General features: G+C 38.3%; 2 protein-coding genes across 15 annotated transcripts; one reads left to right on the top strand and one right to left on the bottom strand.

Annotated features, from left to right (window-relative positions):
• Positions 1-1605: 1605 nt before the first annotated feature.
• Positions 1606-4001, bottom strand: DPH3 (diphthamide biosynthesis 3). Of its 2 annotated transcripts, XM_074574981.1 has the most exons (3): positions 3869-4001; positions 3645-3719; positions 1606-3172 (listed from the first exon to the last, which is right to left on the bottom strand). In XM_074574981.1, exons 1-3 carry the CDS (start codon positions 3974-3976, stop codon positions 3107-3109), a joined length of 249 nt encoding a protein of 82 aa, XP_074431082.1. In that variant the 5' UTR covers positions 3977-4001; the 3' UTR covers positions 1606-3106. The 2 variants fall into 2 exon arrangements, with proteins under 2 accessions (XP_074431082.1, XP_074431083.1); XM_074574982.1 differs by lacking the exon at positions 3645-3719 and having other exon boundaries at positions 3869-4000.
• On the top strand, positions 3871-22660 carry OXNAD1 (oxidoreductase NAD binding domain containing 1). 13 transcript variants are annotated; one of them, XM_074574978.1, is made up of 11 exons: positions 4038-4094; positions 4715-4787; positions 7280-7594; positions 8357-8519; positions 8777-8840; positions 12100-12206; positions 15744-15885; positions 19131-19167; positions 19273-19373; positions 21501-21609; positions 22291-22660. In XM_074574978.1, the coding sequence occupies exons 4-11, from the start codon at positions 8389-8391 to the stop codon at positions 22443-22445; spliced, it is 846 nt and encodes a 281-aa protein (XP_074431079.1). In that variant the 5' UTR covers positions 4038-4094; positions 4715-4787; positions 7280-7594; positions 8357-8388; the 3' UTR covers positions 22446-22660. The 13 variants fall into 13 exon arrangements, with proteins under 13 accessions (XP_074431072.1, XP_074431075.1, XP_074431079.1 ...); XM_074574979.1 differs by having other exon boundaries at positions 4082-4113; XM_074574971.1 differs by having other exon boundaries at positions 3871-4094; positions 7384-7594; positions 19131-19373.
• Positions 22661-24400: the final 1740 nt, after the last annotated feature.

Below are 24400 nucleotides of genomic sequence, written 5' to 3' on the forward strand. Positions count from 1 at the left end.
CAGCGTATTGCTTGTTTTCAATATTATATGGGAGTTTAGTGGTGTTTAACAGTGTTAACAGTGTTAGCAATTTCAGAGCATGAATATCTGAAGCTGATCTTGTTCCAGCCTCTCTAATCTCTAGTGAATACAACTTCCTCCATTAATGTTCACACGATGCTGTTTTCATCACACTGGCCTCCTCTGTGCAGAGTCAAGGACCTAATCAAATACATAATCAATCAATCTGCTGGTCAGATACAAACAGCAAGCAAAAGACTTCTTTGTGTCCTACACAATGGCCTTTTTCGAAGAGAAATGAACCATTGGTTTCTAATAATATGTAATACACCCGTAACACGTAAGGGGCCTGCACGCCGCGCAAGAGCCTGCGGTGCTCTGAAGAAACCCCATGACTGAATTCCAGAAAAGGAACATTTCTGATGGGTTACTCAGATTGCCCTGACTGGTGTTTTGGAATTACACAGTACAGAAGAACTCTAAAAAGCTGTCTGCACTCACTGGAGTCAAAAGTTTCTTACAAGTCAACAAAACACAGCAGTGGGCAGCTGTTTGGATGAACTTTGTTGCTACAGAACTCCACTCCTCTCTGCAGAGCAGAATGGAAAGCCACAAACCAGCAATGGTTTTTAAACGCCTCTCTCTGATTGCCAAAAGCCAACAAGAGAGTTATATGACATCCATCCTTGTTTTATCTCCTTTTTTTGGAGACAGTAACTACCGTCTTGAGATCCTCACGACACTGCAATAAGACTGAGTTGAAAGCAATTTATGTGGGCAAGTGTGACCACATCCTTTTCTAACAAAGTCAGTCACAACACTTTACTGGTGTTATGCTGTAAAAAACCTCCAGAAAAGCAAATGTAATACATCATTAAAGCTTTGATATAAACTATGTAACCAAATAAACTTAATGTGCATATAAATTGCACTATACAACTTGGATCCTGTCCATACTTGGTAAGAATATGCTTATCATGAAACCTTAAGCATTAACAGTCCCTAACTGATGTATTAAAGTAACTAATTTTGCTAAAGTTAATGTTAAAAAAGCCATTACCTCTATTTTAGGTGAGCAGGGAACACTACAGAGAATCACTTCAAAGCTTGTATTAGCATAAGCCAGTAAAATTCAATTGATAAACACTTTTTACAACCATATGGAATATAAATAGTTTTCTACGCCAGTGTCATAGAAGTCTTTGTAACAGTGCCTTAACTTCACTATAAAATGAAATATAGTCAAATTACTTATGTAAAATCCATGCACCTTTAGAGATGCTACACCTGTCAATTTACTTTGATGTAATTACTTCCGAGCATACACTCTCTGGTGTTCCATTTGAAACTTACTCTACTTCGTTTTATGTAGAAGACTTGTGGAAAAATCCTTAAGATATTTATGCAGTAGAAATTTCAATAGGAGCTTGAACAGCGTTCCTGTAAATTTGCTTTATTGCATCTTTCAATAGACCAAAACACTTTTTATTAGCTAACGTGAAGAAATTCCAGTATCATCACCACAGCAGCACCAACTCAAGACTTCTGGAAATCATTGTGGCTGGTGCACAAACACAATAAGCAATGGCCCATTATAACCACTAGTGCAGTTTTAAATATCTTTATTTAAATAGACAAAATAAATATTTGATATAGCTAACCAAAGTACCACAGCTTTTTTTTTTTTTTTGAAGCACAGATATCGAAGTAACATGAGTGCCACCTTCTGGTTTAGGCATGAAAACACTTTGGGCTGTGCATATTGCATTCAAAACTTCTAACTGAAGGGTGTAGGTTTTTTTCTTTTTTTTTCTTTTTTTTTTTTTTTAAGAATTAGAATGTTTATCTTCAACATTCACAGAACGTTGTAAGAACAAAAATAGTTAAATGCAAGAATTCAGTAAGACTTGCTTATCTTTAGTGCCTGGAGAAAAACAACTAAATAAATGCTGCATGAGTATTTTTCCCCAAATTTAACTTCACAGATGTCAAATCCTACTAAAACACACGAATGACCATAATTTTAAATAAATACTTAAATGCAGAGGCTTCTAATACAAGACGTAGTCTTGGAATCAATGTACTTTGAAGTATATTCTACCAATTCTTTTCTACCCTAAAAAATTCCTTTTTATTAATTGAAATGTGTGCATCTCCTATCCAGGAAATGACAGAAACCAACAAAGGAAGACTGAGAAATTCAGCAAATGTACTACTGCAAATGGCACAAAGAACTGCAGCCCATTTTATATTTGCTGCAACAGTCAAATCACAAAATTGTTGAGAAAATATGGGTAAACTACAATCCACTTTGAGTTCAAGTCCATTTGCACATTACTAGCTGTGCAGTGGTAAAAAAAGTTGGACTTCTTTTGTTTCATTTCACACAACACCCACAAAAGTACATCATTATTATGTCAGAGAGTCATTCGATAACAGCTACCAAAGGTGTTCCAGAGCAACTGCAATTCAAGAAACCAATTTGCCACAAATCAAGTGTTGCACCCACTGCACATATAAATACAACTGCAGCCTCTTTGTACTTACAGTAGTAAAAACAATTTACCAACAGCATTGGTTCTGGGTCTCTTAGTTTTCCCCTGTATTAAACATGGGCTGGAAGTATGTGAGCCCACATCCTGGGTGATACCACACTGGATCAAAGCTGTAATTCTGTATGGCATCATGTCATACAGACTTCTCAATTTTGTCTCTCAACATTTCAGCTCCCCATGTCATTTCACACTGATACATGCCCACATGTCACCCACTTTTCTCCATAGGCTAAGAAGCCACTGCTAGATAAACGTTTTAACTTCACAACTCCGCATATTTCTTCTGTATATTGACTTCCTGTCAATTGGAATCATACTCCTCAAATACATATGGCAACTTATGTAATTTTTAAAATGTATAACCCTTTTGAACAAAACCCCTTCATGTGTTGATGTCCCAGCAAATTCTCATTCAGATTATGAAGACAGTCGGTTATTGCACCTGTATCTCACAGTAGCGAGCACTTCCAGGAAGAGGACCAAGTCTCTTTCCACAGTTGCCATGCCCTTACTTTCTTATTCTAAAGCAGCAACGGTTCAGGATGCATTCATCAGCATTTAATCAACTCCTTGTTTGTCAAAGGTTCTCCAACGACTTCATCACGCATGAACTGTTCCTAAAGACAGCAAACAGAATTTTAGTTGATTTTCGTTATTTTTGGGTCTCCTCTCCCTCAAAAAAACCACCAGATAAACATTTTGTTTTCTAGCCTGGGTATAGGTGGTATGAAACTGTCTCCCAAAACATGAAAACCATAACATAGCTACTAGGTAAGAAAAACCATTAGGCTAGCTCATAGGGCTGCTAGAGTCATAGACAGACCCTGCCACCACTGATGTTTTGCCAGTGTTCGACCCCACGCTTACACAAGCAGGCATTTTTTGAACCCCAAACACGGCAGAAGGAGACCAGAAAACCAAGAGATGACGCATGAGCCGCAGTCACAAACAGCAGAGCCACGAGCTCACCCAACTCTATCCCACCTTTACCACGGCCTTTTAAAAGCTGCCACCGCGCCTTCCTCAGGGGGCGGCGCGGCAAACCGAGCCGCCGACGGGGCACGCAGGCCGCCGCCTCCCCGCACCCACCTGGTCGTAAATGACGCGCAGGATAAGGGAGCAGCTAGGGCAGGTGGCCACGTCCTCGCCGTTCTCCAGGTCCTCCTGCAACAGTCCCCAGGAAGGAGACAGTCACCGACCCACCGCATCTCCGACCCACACACACAGACACCCCGCGGCCGGCGGAGGCGGGGCCGCGGCCTAGCGCTACTTCCACCCTCCATCTCCCTCCCTCCCTCCCCGCCCGCCGTTACCCGCGTGATGAGGAAGCGGTCCCCGCAGGGGCACGGGTAGCTGTAGGTCTCGGTCTCTTCATCGTACTCGAAGTCCTCGATCTCCACCTCATCGTGGAACACCGACATGGCGCCCCGGGGAGGGGGGGAGGAAGAGACGGGAGGAGGCGGAAGGGACGCAGGAGCGGACGCCCTCTATCACGTGACGAGGGCGGGGCGAGAGGGGGGTCACGTGACGTGGCACCGGGTAGGGGGTTGTTGCTGCGGTAGGGCGCGCGACCCGGGGGTTTGTCGGGGGGGAGTGAGGGGGAGAGCGTGGGGCGGGGGGACCCTCCCTAGTTTGTCCTCTCATGGTGGCGGGAAGTAGTTTGGTGGCCTCGGCCCACCCTCGGCGGCTGGTACCCTCCGCTACTCGGCCTTGAGGGTTATTCCCCGCCCCGGCCTCCTGCCCGCCTCGCAGGCGGCGCGGCGATCCCGAGCGGCTGAGGGGGACACGGAAGGGTACTGCCGCCACCTTGTCCTTCCCCGCCTCCATGGGCCGAGGCGGGAGGGCGGCCCTCCAGCCTTTCGTGCCGCCCCGCTTCAGCCAAGGGCAGGCTTCTCCCGTTCCCCCCCCCGTCCTTGGGCCCCTTAATGCTAGTTGAAAGGGGGAAAGCTTTTTTGGGTGATGATTTTTACAGGAGGGACAGTTTGGTTAGAAGGATATGTATCTCTTACCGATCTGGGCACTTGCTTTTGGTAAAAGATGTCTTATCCTGCTTGCTTCAGTGTCCTTGCTTGCCCCTCAACACTCTCTTGCATTAACTTATCTAGTAGGTTGCTCTTAGGTGTGGTAGGAGTTGACTAAAAGTAACTCTCTCCCTTCAGATACTGATGTAGGACTGAGGAAAAGAAGAGATGCGGTCATAGATCTCAAGTGATATTAACCCAGGGCCAGAGGGTAAGGAGAACGAATGAATTGCTTGATTATAATTCTAAGTGAGAAGGAGTCATATACAAAAGAAACACTCATTTCTGTCTGCAGAGCAAAGGAAGATGGGGAGTATTTGGAATGGCTGTTTCTGTAAGGGCTTGGGTAAGAAGAGAAGGAAAAATAAAGGGAGAACATCCCACCAGACAGGAGCTTGGGAGGCTGAAGCACTGCGCTTCTTGGAGGGCAAGGAGTTGCCAAAGAGCTGGATGAGCCAAGAAAATTGCCGAGATGGCAGATGGGGGAGAGGCTGTTCGCATTTTGTAAAAGCATGACTCAGACTTTCATATGGTAGAGGAGAACGAGGGCTCATTAAAAGATATTTTGGAATTTATTAGTTACAGTGTAAAAATTGCAGTTGATTTTTATTGTGCTTTTTCAGGATTGGAAAGTGATTGATGATGGTGTAAATGGAACAAGTATCTTGAACTACTGTTCAACAGTTGTTTTTAATTTAGGGTAGAGTCTCAGTCTTAAAATAGTCTGTATCAATAGAATCTTTCAGCTCTGACTTCAAAGTTGTAGCTTGTACAATAAAATAAGCCTGACATTTATTTTGTTTTCAGTATTATGTATTGATACTGAACTTTTGTTTGTTTTGGTTTTGTTTTACATTTTCATGTGTAGAACTGAACGCATTTGCTTTCTAAAGTGGTAGCAGTGAAAATAAGAATAAGGCTGGTTTTAAGTGCCTGTCAACATAAGCAGCAGAATTAAACTAAATATAAATAAACGATCCAGAATCTTTGTAGTGGATTTTAAAGTTAGGCTACCTAATTTACCAGCAGATGTCGCTGTGTTTACTAGCAATTAATTACGGAAAGGGTTTTGAGGATGTGAGGTGAGTAAAAAAAACTATGAAAAAAGAATAATTAAATCTTTATTCTCAGTCTTTGGCCTCTGAAGCAGAGCGCTGGATTTTATGTGGTTCATTGTGATGATTTAATTAGTCACAGCTATTGGCATAAACAGCTTACATAAGGATGTCTACTTTCAAACATCCTTCATTTTTACTTTGAATTAGTTAATGTGGTAGAGTGAAAAGCTTGAAAACATGAATCAAAAAGCATCTGAAAGCCTAAAAAAGTAGATGTAGATGGATATAATCAAGATCTGCTATCTAAAAGGCTCCAGATTATAAAATGATCTCATGAATTTGAGTTGCTTAATGATTTGTAAGCACTCAGGGTTTGCAGACTGAACATGCTGATATAGAGGAGTGTGACTTCTTCATTAGATGTGTACTTTGTCTTGCTAAAATAAATTAAGAATGTTAATACTTTTGTTACCAGTAGTTTGTCCACATTTGCATGGAGAAAATGCTGAAGTATTTTGTTTAAATATGGTACTCTGTAGATGCTATGGCAAAAAAAAGTTTAAGTAATTTTGCTCACTGGTGGTAGATGAATTTTAAATAATTCCACTTTGAAAAGTTGCAAGCTGCTGTGAAATTAAATGCTGAAAAGCTATTAAAAATTATGGACAGTTTAAATCTGCAGGAAGTATTTTTTGTGCTTGAAAGTGGGCATTTTGAGTAGTTACAGTAAATGTATTCCATTTCCGAGCAGCCTAATTTATGAAAGCTCTGCCTCCCGTTTGTACAAGATTACAAACAGGACAAATTACTAAGTGACCAGCCAACACAGCTGTTAGTGAAAGCCTAGAGAGTATAGGCCTGATTAGTTAAACAAGATGGATCATTGCCATTTCAAAGGATTCAAAATGAAAAACAAAAACATTTTGAAAATAAATTACATGCTTTTAAAGAATGCAGGAAAAGAGATTTAAATGGAAGTAAAAGATTAAGAATGCTTTAAAGAAGTAATGGACTGCATCATAGAAATAATATGATAATTGGATAGGTGATGATAATATGATAGGGAATTATGCTAATCCATTTTAGGAAAAACAAAGGCAGATTTACGAGCAATGAGAAATATCTCTTCACTTACTATGAGCCTGTTCCTACACTTTGTAAGTGAAGGATATTTGTGACTTATTTTGAATATTGTACATGTCAGTTTATCTTTCTCTGTCATAGCTCTGTTTGAGCGTGCAGTTTTGAAGCTTCACACCATGTTTCCACTGTAGCTTGTGTCTGCTACTTCCTTAACTCTTTAGAGATGTAGGTATTGTGTAGAATATATGGAAGTATGAGGGATTTACGTGTTTTTAAATAAACCTGTAAACAAAGTTTTATTTAGTGTTTATAAAATTTTCCAACTAGAATGCTTTCTTTATCAATAGAAAGGGAATGCATATTCAGTGTTTGTCTGATCTTCTTCCAAATAAAATTGTTGTTTAAGCATTGAGAATCGGAGATATGTTGGCTGCAAGGGACTTCTGAGGGTCACCTAGTCAAAGCTCCTGCTTGGAGCATGACGGTTGCCAGCACTGGACTAGGCCAGCCCCAGGTGCAGACCTTTGTACTTCTTTAAGTTCATGAGGTTTCTGTTTTCCAGTCCTGCAGTGTCTCAGTGTTCCTTTGAAGTGAGGCCACATCACTCAGCGTGTCAACCATCCCTCTAATTTAGCATGGTACATTCTGTCTCTTCACCCAACTTAGTGATAAAGTTACTGAACGGTACCAGCCCTGATAACAACCCCAGAATACTCTTACTGTTGCTAGCCAGCAACTGAAGCAACTTGAAGCCATCAAGCCTTCAATTCACTCTGCCTGCCCAGCCAGTTTTCAACCACTCCAACAGTCCATCTGGCCGCAGCTTCCTAAGGAGTATGCTATGAGAGATGGTGTGAAAAGCCACAGGGAAGTCAAGGTATATTCATAGAATCGTAGATTGTATCCACTGCTGTCCCCTTAGCTGCGTGATCAGGCATTTCCTCACAGTCAGCGTTCAAATTTGTCAAACATAATTTGGCCTTGGTAAATCTGTGTTGAATCTCCCTGATTACTTTCTTAGCTTTCACACAGCCAAGGGGACAAGCTCTGAGCATTTTTCCAGAGATTGAGGTGGTGCTGACTGGACATAGGAACTGCTTCTTGCCTCTCTTAAAAATGACCATGCGTTAGCCTTTTTCTTGTTAATTGGTGACTTTCTCTGAGAACTGTGTTTCGTAGGTAATAGATAAACAGTTGCCTCGCAAACGTGTTAGCCAAGCCTCTTAGCAACCTTGAGTGTAACCTGTCTGGCTCTGTGCATTTGAATACATCCAGCTTCTCTAAGCAGTTGCTGGCCCTACTTCTACTTATGCCTCTCCTTCCTCGATGCTGCTGGTACCAGCAGAGGTCTGGGTGCAGGCTTTGCCTGTGAAGACTGAGGGAAAACGTTGAGTACTTCAGTCTTTTCCGTATCATCTGTGACTAGGTTGTCTTTCCCGTCAATCGATGGCTGCACATTTTCACTTCTTTGTGATACTTTCGTACTTTTAAAATTCCTTATTGTTACCCTGTATGTCTATTGCTAGTTTTAGCTCCAGCTGAGCTTTGGCCTTTCTGATTTAATGGAAATACAGGGTGAAAATAAGGCATGTCAAACAGTGGGTATTTTATTTAACAAATATTTATATGGATTTTTCAGGAGCTGGTGATTCTGAAGACAGCCTAGTCATCATGGCTCATGCTACTATTCATGTGGGGTTTACTGTTCCTCATTTACTGAGAGGTGCTAGCAGGATTTTTCCCACTCATTCAGCATTGGTGGTGTTGAGGCACTCTGCTTTTTGTTACTGCACAGTGAACGGGTATGTTATCCACATACAAAACCTTTTTTTTTTTTAAAAAAAAAAAAGTCATAGTAACACCGTCAAAATGAAGCTGAGAAATTATTACAGACCTATAAATACTTATTTAACTCCCAAATATATATTTGTATTTAATTCTTGTTTGGACTTATGTCATCTGTTGTCTGGATTGCTCTGGTAAATTGTTACGTTAATAGAAATTCCTATCTAGCATAGCTGTCAAAATGACAATTATCTTTGTTTGGTTTTTGTTGCAGCACAATAAAATCAAAAAGGAAAATGGATCATCTAGACAGGACAGCAAATAATTTTCGCCAAGAGGTTAGTGTTCTGTTCTTTAGGATGTAAGTAATTTTTTTTTGGTGTGAAGAAACTGGATAATGGTATTTGATTCTTAGGCTTCATTTTGTCTTCTACTGGAGTCTGTTTTACTTCTTTTCTCCTCATTTTTCATTTTGATATTGTAAAGTAAGTGTATTTTGTGGTCAATGGGTGAAATGTAATGAGTTATAAAAATTGTCAGTGACGTGTAATGCTGCGTAATTTATGTTGAACAAGAAATTTAATAGAATTCTGGTCAAGTATGGATTATGATAAGTAATGAAAGCACACTGAAACCCATCATCTCTACACAGGCTTCTCAGATTTTTATGGATTTCTACAATTCTGGTTCAAATTTGAGATTAAAAAAATGCGGCAAATGTCCTTTTATAGGTGGTAAGATTAAAAAGTGTAGATATTTTGAAGGGAGACATGACAGTTGCAAAAAGGATCTTACTTTGTATCTATTTTAATTCAGAAGTACAAGGAAGATAGAGCATTGCTCTCTGTCAAAATCCAGAAATGCTAATTCTGAATCTCAGTTTTGTGCAGCAAGCATTCTTTTTCATTATGCTCAGAGGTGAACATACTCTTGTACTTCATATAGGTATTTCCTTTCTGTAATTAGCTAAAGTAGATGTTTTAAAATTTTTAAATACTGGAAGAATATGACTTCAGGTCTCAAAAACGTTTCACCAGTGAAACAATTCTGCATTTTTCTTAGACTTTTCAGCAGAAGTATGGCACTTTTTTGGCTGAAAAAAATCTCGTCTTTAATTCCCAGGAACTGGGAAACAGTGCCCAGTCTTTCTCCATTTTTAGTTAGCTTCTCTCAGTGTTAAGGAGTAGCCGTTTGTGACAGGCCAGTCCTGTGTGTGTCACAAAGCAGGACAAACTCTGTGTTCTCAAATGCCCTAACAGTTATTAATGTGCATGTATGTACGTCATTAAGTCTTCTGCTACATTTTTCCCTTACTATGGGTATAGTTGAGAATAAGTCACAGGCCTAGATTAGCATTGCTCATGGACATATGGCTTCTCAGGTGGATCCAGTTTATGCCAAATTAACTCAGTACATGGACAGAATGAGTATGGAGACGGCTACGGACAGATGCACGTTCTTGTTTACTTCTGACATGAAAAAAATGCTTGCACTTGAGTTTTGCAACCATGTGTTTTTTATCTTGGATATTTCTGATTGCTTGGCTGGATTACTTTTTCGGCTCAACATAAATGCTGGGTAGCTGGAAAATATGTGGAAAATGGATACTTATGAGGTTTTGGAAGCTCTGAGGTGGTGCAGGGAACCGTGTAAGGTTTGAGAAAGAAGTTGTATGGGATAGGTGAAAGAGCAGGGCTCAGTTCTGGTACTGCAAATTCTCTGCATATCAGAGGATTATGCTGTTTCTTTTTTAATGCTTGATTTATTCTTTGTTACTTTATTTCTGACTGCCTTAAAATCAGTTTATTTTAAATCCTCTGCTTGGTTTTAAATTCCATATAATCAGCAGTTGGCTTCCCTCAGTCTGTATTGCCTTATTTGGCCACTTCAGTCCTGTAGAAAGATGAAAGAATCGTAGGTCTGTGTTACATTAGCGTGCATGCTACACAATATTGCCTGTTGAAGAGTGGTAATGGGAAGGACCAGGGCAAGAAAAAGTGCCTAACGCTTTCTTGAAATACAACAGCAAAGTCTGGAGTCCTCTGTCCTCCTCCCTCTCACTGCAGCCTTGCTCTGGGTCTGTTGGATACTCTTGTGATGGTCCAAAATACTGGTTGAACATATTTGATCACCCTGATTCAAATTCAATTTTTGCAATAACTTCATAAGAATTAAATTTCCAGTGCTCTGTCAGATGTATCAACCAAAGAACAAATTAGAGAGTGTACTGAAGAGTAAAGAAGGGAATGAAGAAGATCCAAACTTAATGTCCATTTCCTGCGCTTAAGGTTTCTCTATCAGAACAACCATTTAAATCATGTATCTGACATTTCTCTCATTAACTTAGAGTGATTGCTTTCCCCTTTTAATACTGTCTGCTAAAGTGGAAAAGAAATGTATGCTACTTTATTTTAAATTGGCAAATGTCCTGCTGTTTAATGGGACAGTGGATGTGTTCAGATGTTGGTTTATGAATAAATTAATTTCCTGCCATGTGTTTTAAATTAGAGCATAGTTGCTTAAAGTTTAAATAGTTCTTTAATCTGTTTGATGTTACACAAATGAGAAACGGTACAGTTGTGGTGGTATTATTAGTATTTCCTAGTGTGGTAAATGACATCTGAATTTTTTAACGGAGTGAGATCTGCATATTGGCCTATGTAGAAAATATTTAGGGCATTACTCTCTGTGTAGAGGAAAAAGGCTAATAATTATAACTCAAAAATAGTTGAGGAGGAAGGGCAGGGAGGGGAAGGGAAGAAAATCCACATTGTATTGGTGGGCATCAGAGTTTAAGTGGGGAGCTCCTCCCCGATGGTTCTGTTACAAAATCTGCTTTTCATTTAGAAAAGCATTATTTTTCATAATTTATTTTTTTAAAACTCTTTAAAAGTGGTATCAGCTATGGCTCTTACATCCCCTCCCATCTGGTTGCCAAACAAAAACTCTTCTGTTAGCTTGCAATGAATGCTTGTGTCACTGTTTCCCCGTGTTCATAGATCACATATGTGGTCAAATGGGTATGCGTCTAAAAGCAGTAACACAAGGCTCGTTGGTTTTCTTTCATTAATGCGTTACGCATTAATGCATAACCTTTCAGTAGTGCATTTAATTACTTAAATAAAACTAGATACAGATCCAGAATTCTCCCTGGGACTTCAGTTGCAGCTGATATTTTATGAGTTTTCTTTGTCAGTCTTTATATCAGAGATCTTTTACTTTGTTGCTGGAAAGATACAGGAGCGTTTGCCTTGTATAGATGTCAAAAGAATCTAGAAAGTGGTAACTAGCAATCGCTTCTTTTTATCATTATGTTCTCTTCAACTGAAATAAAATAAGTTTGTATATAATCTTGGAATAAACCTGACAAAAGTGCCACACGTGGTGGACTGTAAGTAGAAAACCATTTCTCCGTTCAGTGACTGTGTAAGTGAATCTATTTTTATTTCTCTACCCCAGTGAAAAAATATTGGTGCTTTAGGTAATGAAATGCCACAGGTAACACGCAAAGCGGTAGGTGTCTCATACACAGATTCTTGAGTACTTTTCCTGCAAATGATATCTACGTAACACAATGGTGTATTTTCCTTTTGTTAGGTAATTTCACAAGCAAAAGTGTGTGGAATCACCAATGAATCGAAGACAGTCAAAAGACTTCGTTTGGCTATTGCAAATAAAGATTTTACTTTCAAAGCAGGACAGTGGTAAGATCTTCCAATATTTGTGGGGGAAATTACCAACAAAATATTAAAAGGCCTGTGATACTTGAGCTCTGGAAAAAACCATTAATTTATATAATGTGATGTTTTATTATTGAGTGCTCTGTGAAATAGCTGACATTTCATATAATTTTATGCTAAAATTAGTTTTAAAAGGGCAAAAATCAATATTCTTTAAATGTTCAGTTTGATTGTTTCAGTATTTTCCTCTGGTTTATGTATATTACATTGTTTCTTCAAGAATACTTTGAAGTAGGCTGCACTTGAGTCTGCAAGCTGTCTTTACTGTCTTTATTTACTAGTTATCTTTACAGTGGAGCCGAGACTGATGCTGATTTGCAAGTTACTTAGTTTTGGTTTATAATTAAGTCAGAATTGCCTGGTAACTTTAATTTCTTCCGCTAGAAGTTTCCATGCTGAAAATCAAGCCTGTTAGGTCAGATTAATATATGAATATAGATACTCAAACTTGAAAATAAAAAAACTTGAATTATTAAGCCTTTGAAATAATCAGCTGTTTGTTTAATCAACCTTACAGCTTTTTTTTTCCCAGGGAAATAGTGGATTTTCATGGTTGTTTTCCTTCCTTGTTAAAAGTACTCTCCACTCAATCACTTTTTTTTTTTCCTCTTAAAAATTAATTTAAAGCTCTGAGCATTTCCTTTTGGTGTTGGTCATTTTAAATGTTCTTAAACTTTTTATTGGCTTAGGCCATCTGAAAGCGGTTTTGCTGGAATCAAAGTATAGCTGCTAGGGTATTAACAGCGTATGTTACTCATGTAGTGTTAATATGCTGGCTTTTAAATTTAGAACCAGAACACAAGATGTTGATTGCAATAATTTGTTTGTGGAGTAATTTGCTGCAGTTTTTGCACATGTGCAGTGACTCATATTAAATTCTTGCTTGCCAGTACTTGGAAAGTGCATTTACCCTCCAAAAATGTTTTAGAAATTATGATGCTGAAAACTGAAAGCTTTAATTATAATTACTCTTTTTCATTTTTTTCTTCCTTGAAAGTGTTCTAATGCTATTGTAAGGGATACAGCAACTTTTCTATACTTGTAGCTAGGAACTGTGGTTGCATTTTTTGATGAGTAGTACAAAACACCAGTCAACGATTTCCTGCGTAGAAAAAAAGGCTAATTTGTTAGAATTTGCTTTAGGAAGACATTACAGCCAAAGATTGTCACTAAAACACATATATTTTTTGAAAGTGTTCTAATTATCAAGTTTTTCAGAAGTAAAAGTGAATTTGTTTTGCAAGCACAAAAAAAACCTTACTTCAAGTAATATTGAACTGTTACCTGTTTTGATTTACTAAAACATGCATTGAGGTATATGCATGTTATAAATACTTTGAAGAAGTAGCTTTATGGTTTTAATGTTTCTGATCTCTTCCTCCAGCAATTGCAAATGGTTCTTCTTTTCTTAAAGATTTGGCTTAGGTAGCCTTTAAAAGGAGGGAAATGAAAAACCACCATAAGATCTCCGTTTTATATCTTTTTGCGCCTCTCTCTGTTGTGGATTTAAATAGGGCTGGTTTTTTTCCCTTTTTTTCCTTGTACAACTACTCTTTTCCCTTAAGCTGTCACAGGCAGCATTTCTTCAGGAGTCCTCTTATCCTTCCTACACACAGCTAAGATGAGACAAGCCATCAGAAATGCAAGCTGGTCCACTGTAATATAGTATACTGTGCACTGAAATCTTTCATAATTATGTAACGGGAAAAGAAATAGTAATGTAGAAAGAAACATATGCCTACATTAGTACTTTAGGAAGGTAAAAACTATGTTTAGTTTAGGTTTTACAGCAATGTTTAGTTTTGTATGTTCCCCCCCGAGTCACGAATAATGTTTCCCTTATATGTCAATCAGAACATTTTTACTTGAATGCAAATTGTTACCTTACAGCATAAATGTAACATTTTATCTTTTTTTTGTTGTTATTAATGTAAGCAGTAAGATTATTTTCCACAAGAGGGTGGTAAAGAGCTTTAGTAGCATCTTGCGGTGTTCTTTTATACAGTAAATGCTGCAATACAAGAGTTGTCCTTTCTAATCTCTTAGATCCTTACCTCCAGGAAGGCTGAGCCCCATGGTCAGTGGGGCTGCAGAAGCTGAGGACAGCAAAATAAGCCTTCTCAACTGGCTTTGGTTGTTGACCTTTCATTTGCAGTCAGATACCTCTATACGTGATCAAATTTATTAGCATAAAGTTAAAAATTATATCACTATAGTATTGTATATATCACACTGTGCATTTTTTGAGAGAAAAATGGGATATTTTTCTTTGAAGGGTGAAGTTTTGTGGGGAGTAAGCAGGCAAGATTTTTTCTTTAAAAAGTAGTGAACTATTCAAAGTGCTTCTCTCCTCCCTCAAGAATTTGTGATCTCCATGAAGAATACAGCCTTGCTGTTTGAAGAAAATATCTGTGCAGTGGAAGCCAGGCTGTATTTCTTGTTGTATTCTCATTTAACTAACACTGAGCCAGCCCAACTCAGGCTTGAATTGAATAATGATTTTCTAGTACTTGGCACTGCTTACCAGCGTGGTTCTTCCCTAAGTGGCGCAGCACAATTAGTTTTAAACCTTTGTTTTCTTTTGAAATACAGGGATTTTGTTATGTGCTGTAGAAAATTAAAGTATTTTAAGATTTATGCAACACCGAGGAGTTTAAATGTTAGATCATAAACTGACTCCTAACTTTTTCTGATACTATTTGGAATATCAAAGCCTTACTTTTACAAAAATGAATTATAGCTCATGTGTAATAATGGCTTGCCTTCCATACTCTCTAATTGCTGGTGTTGCAAAAGCTTAGCCATATGTTGCCTTCCAATCTGTAGAAGCTCATGCATGGTTTACTTTTAACTTTAAAAAATATTGTAGTAATTTATTCCAGTTCAATTTTCTATCAACTAGAAAAAGATACCTGCCACCAGGGGGCACTGCAGTTCAATAGGTAAAGCAATTCTGCTTCTAGTAACTGGTTTTTCATATAAGAATTTTTTTTTACAGACTGTGGTTTTACTTCACATATTTCCCAAGAAATATCTTCTCAAGAAACGAAAGTGTCTAATCAAAAGTAATTTCCCTAAAATTATTTTTCCAATCTTCTTATGTTTCAAAATTGAAGAGCCCATCAAAGGGACTGAAAAAAGTGAGATTGAAGCCACTCTGTCAGACCATATTGTATTTTTGTTATAATATGCAAATAATTTACTTAAACACTTAGAATTCTAGTCTGTTGTGAGATGTGGCATCTAATGCTAAAAGCAGAACCGTTTAAAAACCTGCTAGTTTAACAAAGGTGATGACATGTTTCTAGATGAAAATAATCTTAAATAAATGGCATTACTCAAGATTAAGTCCTTTTTTGGAAAAGTTATGTTATGGAAATGAAGATGTCTTTGTAAAGGAAGAATAATTAAAACAAAGGCAGACATTTTGGTTTGGTTGTTGTTTTCCATGTTTGGGGTTGTTGGCTTTTCTTTAAACTTTTGTTTCTGGCCTATTTTTAGGGTTGATTTCTTTATTCCTGGAGTATCTGTAGTTGGGGGATTCTCAATATGTTCAAGCCCTGGCCTGTTGGAACGAGAAGGAATATTAGAGCTGGCAGTAAAGCACACTGCTCATCCTCCTGCTCACTGGATTCACACTGAGGTAAATGAGATTACCTGTTGATCGTGAGATTTGGATATTTATTTTTTTTCTTTTTGGGCTGGGGGGAGAGGGTGGTGTGTTATTTCAGACCACTTTTTTGCTATTGACTGCAAAACTCCTGTTGACTTGTTGAACCGTTTTTAATAAAACATACATCTTAAAACCTTTTATTCAGTAAGGGAATGAAATTGGATGTTCATGTGGGAATATGGTTATTGTGATCTTTGACTCCACTTGTGCTTGGTGGACTTACAGTGATATTGTAGTTAAGGTGTATAAGGGTTTTTACTGCTTTGGAATTCATGAACTGAAAAAAATTGAAAAACCTCTGTTAAAACTTGTGTCCCCGAGAACAGGCTGTGTTACACATTACAAAGTTACATCTGATAAATTGCCATCATGCCTGGCCCTTTCTACAAATACAAACTGGGAATCATTGTCTGATCAATACAAATAGAGATTATTAAGGGGGAGCAAAAGGAGATATTTAGATCACTGTTTCTGAAATAACAAAACAAGAGAATACTTCAGAATGTCTATAGTATTCTTTTAAATATGCAATATTTTTGTAATATTGACACAACCCAAATCTTGATTTTTTTGCTATATTAAAAGTCAAGTCTGACACTTTGGCTTCTTGCAGTGTTTTGTTCATCCGTTTACCCCATTTAATTATAGTCAGAAGAGTCCTGTTTCTGCTGCTGATCATATTTCATAGATGACCTGTCCTATCAGCTTTAGTTCTTTTCACAACCCCCTGTGATCTCTCCTATTTACTGTTCTCTGCCTGGCATTTGTATTTCTTAAATGTGGCTGCAAGGTTTAGATTGACACAGTCTTTCAGGTTTACAGATATTTCAGTTTTGTTCAGTGGCGAACAGTTGCAGTAAAGATTGATGCAAAGTTATTAGAATTGAGAATATCCAAAGCGGTGCTAATCCTGTAGTTAGCATGTGACCATCCACAGTATTTTAATTGCTGTTATAGCAAGTTATAGCACTGGAACATAAACAAAATAACCTTTTTTGAGATGTGTAGAACTAGTAATGTATGTGCCAGCAGAGCACCTAATACTGAAGAGGATTGTGTGGGTTTTGGTATTGCTCTTTAGAGAATAGGGAGGCCTCACTTCATAATTCCCAGTCTCTGGAGGCTCTTTTAGGATTTTGTTTATAATGACATAAAAGTCAGTTTGCTGTTGCTGAGTTTTCTGGTTGAATTTATAGGACAATCTTTAGTTAGTGGGTAAGTCTAGGTTAAAACTGATGCTGTGGGCAAACCTCCAGGGTATATACGGACTCTTCTAGCTAAACAAAAGCGCATGCTTTTCCTTAGGAAAGAAGGAAAAAAAAAAAAGGCAACCTAGAATTTGAAAAGGTATATATGGTGAAAAAACTCTGATACTTAATTTAAATAATTAACTTTTAAATAAAGTTATTTATAACTGAAGTTGATATGTCAGAGTAAAAGATGTGATGACTCATTTATTCACTTTTTTCAGAGGTATTTAGAGTTATTCTTCAACATTATTGTATATAAAATAAAATTCAGGACAGTGTACTTTATAGCTTAGGAAAGTACAGCCTTTTATTTAGAAGAATGTATGTGTAATTGATTGCTTTACTTCTCCAAGCCATTTCAATGCTGTATTTACAAACCAGGCTAAAGGAAAACACTTTCTCACCATATTACTCTAGACTTTATTGGGTTGTTGTTTTAAAAAAACCTGACATTGCCATGGTTAACACACTGAAATATGTGGGAGACTGCTGGTTAAGAGAGAGTCTTCCCGTGTCCTATGTCCCATCCTGATGAGCTACAGCAGGTTAAGGACGCAGATTGGACCAGAATGAAATTGTTTCAGAGATGCATTAATCCAGGAGTGTTCCAGATTCATGTGGCAGGAGGAGGACATAGAATATGGTATCCTTTGTGGAAATAAACATTTTTGGGGGGAAACGAAGTAAAACATGGTGGGAAAGCCTGGCAGTGTCCATTGAAAAGGGAGAGAGAAGTTAGTTTCAGATAATAAATGCTGGTTGTCTTACACTATAATTGAGAGATAATACTTTATGTAATAATTAAGAAAGGCAAAAAGCTTTTTTTTTAATGGTCAATGCTCACTACTGTAGGAACCTCTGTGGTCTGTGCAGTACCTGTGTCAAAGGGCCTCCTTCCTCCTCCTGGTGGAATTGTTACATATTTAGACCTTTGCTTACTATACAGGTGTCATTAATGAAAATTCTTTTGTTTCAAGCACTGTTTCCTGATATCAGAAATATTTTTTTGGTTGAAGTGTTTTTATTCTGTAAATTATTAACTACTAATTTTTCAGCTTTTCTTGTAGCTTTACTTTTTTTTTCTTCCCTCTTCTCCTTTTTTCCCACCTTCCTTGGCTTCCCTATCCTCTTTATTTTTTAAATGCGGTATGTGATCTGAAGTGAGTTCGGTTTTCTGCTTCTGTTTGTTCTGTGGGCTTACGGTGATGTGGGCGAACTCACCTGACTTCTCTGTGCTGCAGTTTCACCCTTCATATGGGGATGCAGTTTACTAAGAAGATATTGAGCCGAATGTTTTATTTGCTGTAGTTTTAGTTTTCTGTGTATCAGAAAACATGCTTTGGTGAATTTCTGTAAGAAAGGATTTCTTACATACGAACGGAGAGGAGGAGAGAAGGTTTTCCCCTGATTTTTCTTCTGCAACTCTGAAGTTGCAAATGCAGAAGTGGTTCTGCAAAAAATATTCTTGTGGATACTTGCTTCATGTATGCGTGTTTTTTATTTTTTAGGAATGGGGATGGAAAAACCTTTTGCATCTTTGCAAGTCATTCTGACTTCCTTCTGTGACCTCATAGCAAGGCCTTTTTTGACATGACTGGGTTTGGGTAAATGTGTCATCTCACATGTTAACCTCGGGTTTTCACAACCACATACTGCTGGTGAAAAACTCTTGCATGAATCATTCCTCTTTCAACTCTTAACAGGAGTGGGAAGGGGAGTCACCACCCTGGCTTATCAGAAGAGTGAAACTTCTGAGACTTGAACTAGATCCCTAGAGACACTGAAACAGATTACTGCAGATAGCTGGAAACTGCGTGTTTATTTTAAAGTACTCCAGTTTTCCTTCACTGGTCAATAAAAATAAAAAATTACAACCCAGCAAGTCTTGTGACTGTGGTGCGAGAAGAATAATACTTCAACTTTTGCTTTTAGTTTTGAAATGAAATATCTTCTTTTCCATCCTAGTGTACTCTTGACTCAGAAGTGGCTCTGCGAGTGGGAGGTGATTTCTTCTTTGACCCTCAGCCTGGTGACTCCCCTGTAAAACTAGTGCTGATAGCAGGGGGTGTTGGAATTAACCCATTGTTTTCTATGCTGCTGCATATAGCAGATCTTCAGGGATACCAAGAGGGTAAACGAAATGGATACAAAATGGGAACAGTGAAGCTGTACTACAGTGCAAAAAATACAAGCGAACTCTTATTTAAGGTAAATAAAAAGTTTTTTAAAAAAATAGATCTCAGATATTCAGCTATTAGTGTGTGTATTGTTTTGTTGACAAATTCCAGAGGGCCCCTCTGTGTAAGACAATGTACAGAGACAAATGTCCCTTCCTGCCTCAAATCCCACGTGTGTTTTAATTACTTATACCAGTGTACAAATGGAGGATGTTGTTGGGCATAACTGGCCTTATTGATTCACTGATAAGTCAGCCCTAAGTGTCTGCATTTGACTATAATCACATAAGACCATCATAGTATACTAAAGATTATATATACTATAATATATATGTGTATATACACGCTAATAGTATGCATAATGCTATATGCTATAGCCACATCATTTTAGTACATGTTGCATTGAAATTTAAAGACTAGCAGAAGCAATTATATCCAAAGGAAATAGTTTCTAAAATAATAGGGGAGCTTTATTGATACTGCATTAGTTGTTATTGGGTACTAGTCTAGGAATAAAGGGTTTATAAGCAGTTCTTGTAAAATTGCTTGTAATAGTATTTCATCAACGTTTCCTCAGCTGTTAAAGATCAGGTGTCACACTCAGCAATTAAGGGTCACTGATAACATTTTAGGGTCAAATTAGCATAGCTTCTGTAAAGAATTACAAAGGATAGCACAAAGGATAACTTTGCTGCTTCAAGATGCTATTTAGCTGGATTTTCCTGATTTTGTTAGGACTGAATGTGACCCTCATTTCCTTATGATGGCTGGGACACTGGGGATAGGCCTTTTCCTTTAGGTCGCGATTGCTCAGCTGTCTGTTTCATTTTATACACTACCTTATTAAGCTGCAAGGAACCTGCTGAGCTGTTGAAATTCTCCTTCGTTCAGTTAAAGAGAGACTGTCTCTTGTCCTAGGATACTAGAAAATAGTACTGCGGCGGTTTATGTCGCATGTGTGATACTTGCCCCTTTCTGTCCGTGTCACTGAATTGCAGAGCAATAGGTCACAAGTAGGCGTTGTGAATGACTGCAGGATTATTTCAGCAGGTTAAGTCCCACCTTAGGCGTGCTTTCTGGCGTGGTCCTAGGACTTCAACTCAACAGGATGTGATTAGTTTCAAAAGTGCTATCAAATTGTACGTGGTTCCCTATAAAGGGGACAGAAGTTGAGAGTCACATGCAGAAGAGCGAAAGCAGGCAGAGGTACTAGTGGAACAGCGTACAGCAGCATCTCTCTGTGCTGCTCTTCATTCCAGCTCTTCTTAGGGAATCAGAAACAGATTTGTCTATTAAGTAGAGTCTGTCTGGGGTTTTTTGTTAAGCTGCCCATGGCAGACTGCTCAGTGTAGTAACTAGTTAGTAAGCAAACACATAACACAATGAGCTAATTTACCTATTCACAGAGTAGAAAATGTTTTTATTTCAGAATATTTTAGGAAAGAATTTCCAGTGTCCGTTCCAGCAGTGAAAATCCCAAATAGTGCAGAATGTAGACAGTAAAGAAATCTTAGTTTCAGAGCTAACTACAGCATCTGACTGACGGATTTAGTTGCGTTTGTTTTTTGTTGGTTTTTTTTTTAACTATGATTTGAACTGAAGCCACTGGGGTTTTGGTGGTAACTGTCACAGTTGTGACTCGGGGAACTGAAAAATCACAGAGTTTCTACTCTGGTAAAAATAGCATTAGCATTACGCTGTAGTTGGTTTTACTTGGAGAACACAAGAGAGTGAAAGGTCTAGCCATCTTACCAGAGAAAGCAGACAATACTCAAAAAGTTCCTAGCAAATGGTAAATACCAACCGCAGGGCTTTTTTTTAAATGGAAAACTCATATGGAAGTGGAAGGAGGAAATGTGAGAATTTGCATGGGGAAGAAACTAGGAAAGGACAGAACCTGTTCTTAGATCCAAATCTTACAAATTGCAGCCTATGTAAAAAAGGAGAAAACATGGCTGGTAGTGTACTCACATTCCAGCTATGGAAATTCTGTGTACGTGTACAGGTCAGCCCTGCGAAATCAAGCCCATCAAGTTCTCAGCGCTGAAATGCAAAAGTCTCGGTACTTGGTAATAATGACTGGTGTTCTGGGACCGCATGCATACATCTGCTTTGATTTAATGGCTTGTGGTATAAGCAAGTGTGTTTAACATTACAGAAGAATATTCTTGGTTTGATGAATGCATTTCCTGGAAAGATCACATGTCGTTTCCACGTTACCCAGCAGAGTTCACAGATCTGTAAAGAACTTCAGCCACATGTTACAGGTAAATACACTGGCAACACACGGAGGCGATTTCTAAAATCTAAGTTTGATTACATCCTAGAGGATGAAGTTTAATATAATTAGTTCTAGTGTATGCATAATTTAGTAGTTTTACATTTAAAGATTCAAAATGAGATGTGAGTTATACCTAAATAATTTCACTGTACGTATTATGCTCTGGAGAAAAATTTTCCCTTTGCAGTTTTTGTTTTCATTTCCAGTAAACCTCCTCTGTTAATTCTAAACTTTATACTGGTGTTTCCCACTGCAAACTTTATTACAGAAGTTATTAAGTATTTACTTTGCTTAAGGTGGGATTGCTGAAGGATAAGCTGACTGCTTGTAAGAAGAGATACTTCATCGTGTTTCTATTTCTGTTGTGTTTGAGATACTTTTTTTTTTTTTTTTTTTTTTATCTGAATGTGGGATTTTTAGCTGTATGTAAGCCATGCTCCTCTTCAGTGACTAGTATCTCATGCATCCCAACTGGAAATACTGATCTAAATTCCCAGAAGAACAAATGGTTTTGGAAGCCTCAAATCTTGATACCTATTATTCTTAAAACAGGCCTGGCATTTTTAAGAAAGGGGTGCTTGAAATACCTCTAATCAGTCATTCTTTTTTTTAAATTACTTCATGATTAATATTTCTGTTCTCATTTCCTACTTTTTTTCTTTGTCAGAGCGAAGAATATCTGAAAAGGATCTAGAAAAACATGTATCTAAGGATACTTTATGGTACATCTGCGGTCCACCTCCAATGATAGAATCTATATCCAAACTACTGTCCAACATTGGTGTTCCTAGAAACTGTGTTTTCTTTGAGAAATGGTGGTAGTGACACCCGCTTAACAGAAAAAATATTATTTGTTTCTAGTGTATTTTAATACGCTGAAATGTACAGAAAATGGACTATGAATTATTTGGAAGATTTTACTTTATACATGAAGATGTCCTCAGTCATGATGGTGTTCCTTTAATTTGTAATGCACTTGTAATACAGTGCTGCTGCTTTGGGGGAAAAATGATTTTATATTAAAGACATTAATTGTTCTGGGGTTTTTCATGGTTTGCTTACTTCTTATGGGCGGCAGCGCATTTTCACTTTACACACTTATTTTGTTAGTCAGCTTTTACAGGCATGCTAGTGCCTGATTCAGTAGTTGCAGAGAATCAGGTGTGCAGCAATGCCAGGTCAGTTTATAATAAATAACAATTCAGGCCACGACTTCTGAATCTGCCCCGAATTGTTGTGCTAACGTGTCAACACACTGCCTTCCCCCATTCTAGATAATAAATTAATATTTTAATTAATATAAATATTAATAAATTAATATTTTAATAGAAGTAGAGTTGCTGTGTTCTGACTTCCTTCTCTTGACACTTCTTGTTAAAAGGAAAAAAACCAAACCTTTTATGTGGTTTGTCAACTGTGTTGACAGTAAAAGGCATTTTTTCATAATCATATTCAGACTTGAGTTTAATTTTAAAATAAGAATGTGTTAAAAATCTGTTGGCCTCTGACAGAGCTGTTCAGAGTTATTCATGGGAACCTCAGAGAGCCCATCCAGCTTGTGCTTCCACGTGCCACGTCCTCAAAAGCAGCAATGGCCAGCACCAGCCGAGACAGGAAATCTCCCTCATCCTGCTTCAGTGCAGAGTTTTAGAAGGCTCCAGCGCATCCCAGTTCTGTTTGGAAAAAAAGTCTCTGTAAAGTTTGTTCCTTCAGTTTTTACCTCTAGGGTTTACGGCCGATACCGAAGTCCTGCCTCAACTTGCAGAAAAACTCGTCGTATAAATGTTGAGAATAACAAAAAGCCATAACGAGTGAGTTAATTATCTGTATAGACAGTTCAAGTCCTTAAGTGGCAGAGATTCCCGCTGTACATTTGAAAACCTCAATAAGGAAAACTTAAATTATTAAAAATACTAAATTATTATTGAATTACTAAAAATGTTAAACAGATCAGGCCTTCTCTTTATTAGTGGCTCTTTGCCTGGAGTTGGATGTTTCAGACAATAATCAGATAGGTAATGCAGCATGTTTCTTGCCATCAGCATCCCTCTGCTCTGCCTTAAACAGAGGTTGCAAAGATACCGATTCCATCACCTGGTCTCCAGCCTGCAACAGAACTTTTGGTATGAAGCACTTAATTTTTTTCAAGGATTACATCCCAGTGCTTAGCCAAAAAGGCCTCCAGCCCAGCTGTAGTCCCCTCCCAAGAAATCATTTCAGCTTCAATATGCTGAGTTTAGCCTCTAGTCTTAACCTCTTTTTATCAGTCTCTGGTATGTTTTAACAGCATGTAGGAGGAGGGGCCAGGCTCTTTTCAGTGGTGCCGGGCAACAGGACAAGAGGTAACAGGCACAAACTTGAACACAGGAAGTCCCACCTAAACATGAGGAGGAACTTCTTCACTTTGCGGGTGGCAGAGCCCTGGCACAGGCTGCCCAGGGAGGTGGTGGAGTCTGTGTCTCTGGAGACATTCAAAACCCGCCTGGACGCGTTCCTGTGCAACCTGCTCTGGGTGACCCTGCCCTGGCAGGGGGGTTGGACTAGGTGGTCTCCCTTCCAACCCTACCTTTCTGTGATACCTACTGCCACGTTCACATTCACCTCATCTTTAAAAACCAGTGAGACAGCCTAACTGGGAAACTCCAAGCCCTTGCTGGAAGAATGCTGCTGTAATTGTTGCAGAAGTTGGTTGAACAACTAACTGAAATACTCCTAGAACTTTTCAGCAAACTGAGCTTTAAAGAGAAAAACCTGTATTCACCGCGGCTTAGAACAAA

This window comes from Larus michahellis, chromosome 2, assembly GCF_964199755.1.
Source record: "Larus michahellis chromosome 2, bLarMic1.1, whole genome shotgun sequence".
Taxonomy (NCBI): Eukaryota; Metazoa; Chordata; class Aves; order Charadriiformes; family Laridae; genus Larus; species Larus michahellis.